Source organism: Caenorhabditis briggsae, assembly GCF_000004555.2.
Source record: "Caenorhabditis briggsae complete genome, chrII, whole genome shotgun sequence".
Taxonomy (NCBI): domain Eukaryota; kingdom Metazoa; phylum Nematoda; class Chromadorea; order Rhabditida; family Rhabditidae; genus Caenorhabditis; species Caenorhabditis briggsae.
Window position 1 is genome coordinate 14,436,061 of NC_013486.2, and position 7,703 is coordinate 14,443,763.

At 38.5% G+C, this 7,703-nt stretch overlaps 2 protein-coding genes across 2 annotated transcripts; one reads left to right on the forward strand and one right to left on the reverse strand.

Annotated features, from left to right (window-relative positions):
* Nucleotides 1-569: 569 nt before the first annotated feature.
* CBG25733 lies at nt 570-1,711 on the forward strand (the record flags this gene model as incomplete). The annotated part of the gene is made up of 5 exons (XM_045243045.1): nt 570-759; nt 806-1,009; nt 1,074-1,178; nt 1,306-1,455; nt 1,575-1,711. The coding sequence occupies 5 exons, from the start codon at nt 570-572 to the stop codon at nt 1,709-1,711; spliced, it is 786 nt and encodes a 261-aa protein (XP_045098997.1).
* A 1,628-nt stretch (nt 1,712-3,339) lies between these two features.
* CBG10280 lies at nt 3,340-7,006 on the reverse strand (the record flags this gene model as incomplete). Its single annotated transcript, XM_002631953.1, has 3 exons — nt 3,340-3,444; nt 3,904-3,992; nt 6,835-7,006. 3 exons carry the CDS (start codon nt 7,004-7,006, stop codon nt 3,340-3,342), a joined length of 366 nt encoding a protein of 121 aa, XP_002631999.1.
* Nucleotides 7,007-7,703: the final 697 nt, after the last annotated feature.

The following is a 7,703-nucleotide window of genomic DNA, read 5'->3' on the forward strand; positions in this document are numbered from 1 at the left end:
TTCTACGTACGTCTACAAACGTACAGTACGCATCTGTTACGTCATCTATCGTCCCCTCCCGATGGGTATCGTCGTCGTGCCTACTCTTCCCTCTCGCCTACAACATACGTCTTCTTCCCTGGAGGCTCCCTTCATCCACGCCATCGGATTCCCTTCTATCTTATCTTCCCCTTTCTGAGTTTGGATATCTTGCTAGCATCGTCTTATCTATCCACCTGTATTCTTGCATGCCACGTCATCTATTGTAAACTTCTGAAGTCGTCGCCATCGTCTTTGCTGCTCTTCTGTATTTTTCTTTTTCGAATTCCACGTCATCTATCTTTCGCCGTCGTCGTCAGCAGGTCGTCAGCAGGTTGGCAGACGCACCTTAATTTCGAATTCTGGAGATAGATCTTGTACGGCACGTCATCATAAACCTACGTGTATTCTGTGTGCGTTCTTGCCCTTCCCTGGAGCGATTCAAATACTCGATCGCATCCTTCCCTTCTTCCTTTATTTCCTCCTTTTCCTTCCTTTTCCGTCCAAGCCGAAATTTCTAAACCTAACTTTCTAAAGTTTTCAGGAACAAAATGGCCGATCATGTTGAGCTCACCGGTGCCAGCCCATCTCTAGCGCCACACCGACCACCACCACCTCCAGCCGAGCATCCTGCCGCCGACGACGTAGAGATCGTGGAGTTGTGCGATGAGTCGGAGTGGGAGTCGGCGTCGGAGGCGGATCATGATGATGAGGAGGAGGAGGACGATCAGATTGACTTGAGTAAGTGGAAAATTCGGACTTTCGGATTCTAGAGTTGTTATTTCAGATATTGATCCGAGAGACTTCCTGTTGGGTCCCCTGGGAATTGATATCCCAGAGGACAACTTTGTAGAGGAGCCATCTCCTTCGATCTCCATCCCATCCTCAGCTGGTGCTGCTAGAAGAAGAGGATCGCCAGGGGTAGGAGATCTCGGGGAGCGTCCGTTGAGAACTCCGGACAGCGAGATCTCATACAGAGTTTCGCCGATGGGTAAGTATTGGTTTTTTTTCTTAGATTCTCAGATTTTCCTGTAGACAAATGAAGTTCTTTTCAGTGACACCTCCCAACCGGATTCAGCTCGCCTCGCCAACCTCGGCTGGTAGTGCTTGTCGGCGTCCGTCCCCGAGACCGTGCACGCCTTCTAGGCCACGTAACCAAGGTAAATTTAGATTTTCATAGAGAATGCTCACTGTACCACTACCTGATTTTTGAATTTCGGATTTTAAATAACTGATTTTTCCCTGGTCATAATGGATTTATACCCTCCTAAATACCTGATTTTTCAGAATGGTACAACTCGGTGCGGCGAAGACTCTGTGTTCCACCAATGGAGGCTTCAGACACCTCGGATGCCTCAGGACCCAGCAGCCAATCGGAAGAGGAGAGAAGTCCGACGAGAAGAGGGGTCCGATTCTCGCTCCCTGATCTTTACCAAGGTAATTTAGAGACGTTTTTGAGCCATTCGATCCCGTTTTGAGCCGTTTGAGCCGCTTCTGAGCCATCTGGACCGTTTTTGAGCCGCTTTTGAGCTGTTCTTGAGATTATGGATTTTCAGAAGGACCATCAACGTCCGCAGCAGGCGAACCATCACGCAGAAGGCCCCGATCGCCAGAGGAGTCAGAAGCTTCTGGATCGACGTCAAAGAAACAAAGGGGAGAAGAGCCGAAGGATGAGAAGCCAAAAGAGGAATAACATTTCTCGGTTTTCTGTTCGAAATTCCGTTTTTTTTGTCCTCAAGTCCTCCGTTGTTACCCCAATTTACACCATCTTCCCGATTTTTTACTTTTCCACAAATTCCGATCTCTGACTTTCGTTTCTGAGATTTTGTCCGTTTTTCTTGTGATTTTCATTGTTTTTACCCCATAATTCTTCACCATAATTAACCCCACAGAATTTTTTTAAATAAAAATTGAAAAACCTCAAAAAATTAATTTTACCCTGTTCCTTTTCTCTCAAATTCCTCAATCTTTATCATCTCCCGATTCTTCCTCAAAAATTCTCTTCCTTTTTTTCTGTAATTTTTTCCAGTTTTTTCTTGTGATTCCAGCGTTTTTACCCCATAATACCGTAATATACCGCATGATATACCCCATTATTTCGATTTTTCAAAAAAAAATAATTTAAAACTTAAAAAAGTTCAATTTCATCCAAATCTTTTTTCTTCAAACCTTTCTCTGAAAATTCAATTCAATTATTCAATAAATTTTAAGTAATATATCATGACTTTTGGATTTTTTTCAGACTTATTCACAATACCGGTTCATAAGATATAGAAAAACGCATTTTTCTGTGGATTGTTAGCCGTTTTGACCGTGTTCAGGAGTCTGGAGCTCGACTGTAAAGTTTACGATTTTTTTGAAAATCTTGGAGGGTGTAAAACAGACGTAGATTGAAAATTTTGCATTTACAAAATTTTTTGAAAATTCCTAGTTTTTCAGCGTTGTGTCAATTTCTGACAGACATCCCTTTTGGCATGTTTTTGTACTGAAAACTTGAAAAAAACAGGCGTCTTTCAGAAATTGGCAAACGAGGAATTTTCCAAAAATTCTGTGAATACAAAGTTTTCAATCTAGGCCTGTCTTACAGCAAAAACTTGTCGACTGAAAACTGAAAACTTGACTCGGAAACTTGACAACCGAGCTTCAGACTTTTGAAAATGACCGAAATTCTACTGAAAAATATGGTTTCGTATTTTATGGACCGGTGATGTAGATGTCAAGACAGAGGTATTTTGTTAGCCTAGAAATATGAATCTATGAAGAATCAATACTCTGTGGAGCGCGATTGCAATAACGGACAGACGACGGACGATGAGCGACTGAGGCGACCAGCAGACATTTGTTCTCTTCTTCTCGCCCTATCTATATTCCCCTTTTCCAGTGCCTCTCTGCACCTTCTCTTTCTCTCCGTGCTCTTCCTTCTCTGCACTATTTCTATGTCACAGAGTTCGTTGGAGAAGGCGGCCGCTCGGCCGGCGGGGGAACAGCGGGCGATGCGATAAGGAAAAGAAGACGAAGAAAAAGAAGAAGAGGAAGGTGTCGACTTGTTGGTTGCCTATCTGTGTGTAAGTATTATTGCTGTGATGTTCTTAGGTGGCTGGGCGAGCAGCAGCCGAACGATGGTGCCTGCCGGCGGACGAGGAGAGGAGCAACGATAAGAAGGAGAAGAAAAATTAGGCTAACAAGATAGACAAGCAAGGACTGCTGTGTATTAAGAAGGAGAAGCCTGGCGCGCCTTCGTAGGAGGCTAGGAGAAGGAGGAAAAGAAGGAATTCAAATAAGAGAATTAAAAGAGGAGCGTTGTGATATAAAAACACAAACTCAGAAAGTTTTCTGAGCTTCCAAACTTCTGGTATTTCCAACTTCCTGGAATTTCCCAACTTCTTGGAGTTTTGGGTTTTTGGAGTTGCTGATTCCTTCAAGTTTCTAGAATTTTCGAGATTTTTAAACTTTCAAATTTTGCAATACTTTTTGATATTTTTTTGTTCAAATTTTGAAAATCCCTGGTATTTTGTGGGTTTTTATGAATTTTTGAAATTCGGAATTTTTAAAAATTGAAAAAAAAAACTCATGTGTTTCTGATTTTTGGAAGTTCTAAGTTTTCGGATTTCTGTTTTTCTATTCCTTTTCTATTCTTTAAAAATTAGTTTTCTAAAATCTTGAATTTTCTAGAATTTCTTAATTTCTAAATTTCCGAATTTCTGAAGTTACGATTTACCAGTCGGTTGGAGCCCCCTGCCGGGGGCTCAACCTCCTGAGTTTTGTTTACTTTATCTTACATTTGAATTCCTAATTTCAGAAATTCCCATTTTCCGTGTGTCCGAAATTTCCGAGTTTCTTCATTTTCAAAAGTTATATTTTCCCGATATCGGAATTTTTGAATACCGTACTTTCTCGAATAGATGCCCACATGTAGAATCTCTTGTTTTTTCTAGAATGTTCCTGGATTTTTTGATTACAGATTGTTAGGGTTTCTGAAATTCAGATATTAAAAAAACCCACACACAGCCTTAATTCTAAGCCTTTGGTTTCAGATAACCTTGAAAAAAATAAGGAAGTGATTACAATACCTGTATACTTATAGAGAACGCTTCACCTTTTTTTCAGGCAAAACGTTTGGAGGCTACAACAATTCGGGTGTACAAAGGGGTACAATGATTTAGGGGTACAAAACTCACAGTTTGGGGGTACAAAACTGACCCTTTTTCAGTATTTTGTACCCCCGAATTGCGGATTTTTACCCCTTAAATTGCTAGAATGTTCTGAAATTTTCTGGAATATACTGGAATTTTATAGAATGTTCTGGATCTTTCTGGAATTTACTGGAATTTTCTAGAATGTTCTGGAATTTTCTAGAATTTTCTGGAATTTTCGAGAATGTTCTGGAATTTTCTAAATTTTCTGGACTTTTCTAGAATGTTCTGGAATTTTCTAAAATTTTCTGGACTTTTCTAGAATGTTCTGGAATTTTCTAGAATTTTCTGGAATTTTCGAGAATGTTCTGGAATTTTCTAAAATTTTCTGGACTTTTCTAGAATGTTCTGGAATTTTCTAGAATGTTCTGAATCTTTCTGGAATTTACTGGAATTTTCTAGAAGGTTCTCGAATTTTCTGGGATTTTCTGGAATTTTCAAGAATGTTCTAGAATTTTCTGGAATTTTCGAGAATGTTCTGGAATTTTCTAAAATTTTCTGGACTTTTCTAGAATGTTCTGGAATTTTCTAGAATGTTCTGGAATTTTCTAGAATGTTCTGGAATTTTCTAGAATGTTCTGGAATTTTCTAGAATGTTCTGGAACTTCCTAGGATTTTCTGGAATTTTCTAGAATATTCTGAATCTTTCTAGAATGTTCTGGAATTTTCTAGAATGTTCTGGAATTTTCTAGAATGTTCTGGAATTTTCTAGAATGTTCTGGAATTTTCTAGAATGTTCTGGAATTTTCTAGAATGTTCTGGAATTTTCTAGAATGTTCTGGATCTTTCTGGAATTTTCTGGACTTTTCTAGAATGTTCTGGAATTTTCTAGAATTTTCTGGAATTTTCGAGAATGTTCTGGAATTTTCTAGAATGTTCTGGAATTTTCTAGAATGTTCTGGATCTTTCTGGAATTTTCTGGACTTTTCTAGAATGTTCTGGAATTTTCTAGAATTTTCTGGAATTTTCTAGATTGTTCTGGAATTTTCTAGAATGCTCTGGAATTTTTTAGAATGTTCTGGAATTTTCTAGAATGTTCTGGAATTTTCTAGAATGTTCTGGAACTTCCTAGGATTTTCTGGAATTTTCTAGAAGGTTCTCGAATTTTCTGGGATTTTCTGGAATTTTCAAGAATGTTCTGGAACTTCCTGAGATTTTCTGGAATTTTCTAGAATGTTCTAGAATTTTCTAGAATGTTCTGGAATTTTCTGGGATTTTCTGAAATTTTCTAGAATGTTCTGAATCTTTCTGGAATTTTCTGGAATTTGCTGGAATTTTCTAGAATGTTCTGGATCTTTCTGAATTTTCTGGAATTTTCTAGAATGTTCTGGAACTTCCTAGGATTTTCTGAATCTTTCTAGAATGTTCTGGAATTTTCTAGAATGTTCTGGAATTTTCTAGAATGTTCTGGAACTTCCTAGGATTTTCTGGAATTTTCTAGAAGGTTCTCGAATTTTCTGGGATTTTCTGGAATTTTCAAGAATGTTCTGGAACTTCCTGAGATTTTCTGGAATTTTCTAGAATGTTCTAGAATTTTCTAGAATGTTCTGGAATTTTCTGGGATTTTCTGAAATTTTCTAGAATGTTCTGAATCTTTCTGGAATTTTCTGGAATTTGCTGGAATTTTCTAGAATGTTCTGGATCTTTCTGAATTTTCTGGAATTTTCTAGAATGTTCTGGAACTTCCTAGGATTTTCTGAATCTTTCTAGAATGTTCTGGAATTTTCTAGAATGTTCTGGAATTTTCTAGAATGTTCTGGAATTTTCTAGAATGCTCTGGAATTTTGCTAGTATGTTCTGGAATTTTCTACAATGTTCTGGAATTTTGTAGAATGTTCTGGATCTTTCTGGAATTTACTGGAATTTTCTAGAATGTTCTGGAATTTTCTTTAACTTTCTGGAATTTTCTGGAATGTTCTAGAATTTTGCGCATAACAAGAACCTTGTATTCTGTAGAAAATTACTATGACCCATTTTCAGTAGTCCACAGGATCGAAATTCAAGTGATATACAAAAGAAACGAAATTTTCAAAATTTTTCAGTTCTGAAGATTTGTGATCAATTTTATGTAGGCAACACATAGATAGACCAAAAAACGGTTTTGCATAATTTCGTGAAGTTTTATTGAGTTTGAGCATAGTTTTGAAATTTTCGATTCTCAACACTGTAGCTTCCCTATAAGCTAGAAGGCCCAGGACACCATAGACATGAAGCGCTCGGCAGTCCATGACTACATACCACACACCACTATAGGAGTCCCACGCGCCTTTGAGTTATTCAAGTTAATGTCCGAGACGGATACACACACAGAAAAGCTTCCTTAGTAAGAAGTAGATAGTTCCTTGGTTCATAAGGTCTTGGGGTATTTGACAGATTTGTTCGGACTTCACCTATTATTTTTCCCTATTTTTATTATAATACTTTTGGCTCTGTTCTAGTTTAGAGGTCCCAAAAAAATTAGAGGTCCCAAAAAATTAGAGCTCCGAAAGCAAAGTGCGGTATTCTCAAATCAAAGTTTGGGTGAACAAAATTTTTGGCTGAACAGAGATTCAAATTTTTCCAATTCAAATTTTATTAATAACATTTTGTTTAACGTTTTATTAATCTTTCTTCATTCGCTGACCGCGAATTGGTACACTTCCGCGAGCTCTTCCACGAGGTCTCCCTCTTCCCGGAACGGATCGTCCAGCGGCTCCGGAATTTCGTGTCGGACCACGCCGGTCGTTATTTTCTGCAGTATTTGTTCCAAGAGCGGTGGAAGAAACTCTTCCACGAGCCAAATTACTATGACCCATTTTCAGTAGTCCACAGTCAGGAGAATAAAAGAACGGCAAGAGGTGACAAAAATAATAATTCTCCGAACGAGTAACTTGTTGAGCCTACTTTGCGAAGGATTTCAAATTCATTTTTCGTTGAAAGGTTGAAGACATCCGATATTTGCATGATTTCATTATAGAATACATATTTTTAAAATTAAACTGAAAAACGGAGAAAATCATCAGAAAAGCGACGATAAAATGCTATTTAAAAAAATGTAAGTAGTATATAATTGTCCTTTCTGGCGCACTTTTGGGCCCGCCTCTAATTATTACCACTTTTGTCAAAATTTGATATCAATCTCCAAGGATAACCCAATTAATCAATCAAAAACGACCTTTTAAAATGACCCCCTATTTTCCCGAAAATTCCTCGGGCCCTCCATCAGATGGTCAGCGCTCCTTTAGCGCTCTGTCAGATTATCGTCGGCTCTCCGTCAGCTCATACCACCTCTCCACTACGGAATTATCCGCCAGTATACCCCAAGTCTCTCCACTACGGATTCATTCTTACATTAAGCACCTTAAGGATCTCTACCACGAGTTTATCACTTACCCAGTTTGTCTTAACTTTGGGCGATTATCCAGAACATGGGGACGTTCAGTATCTTGATACTTAGCCATGAACCCCAAACATGGCATCTACACTTATGCAGCTTAACTTTGAGTGGATATC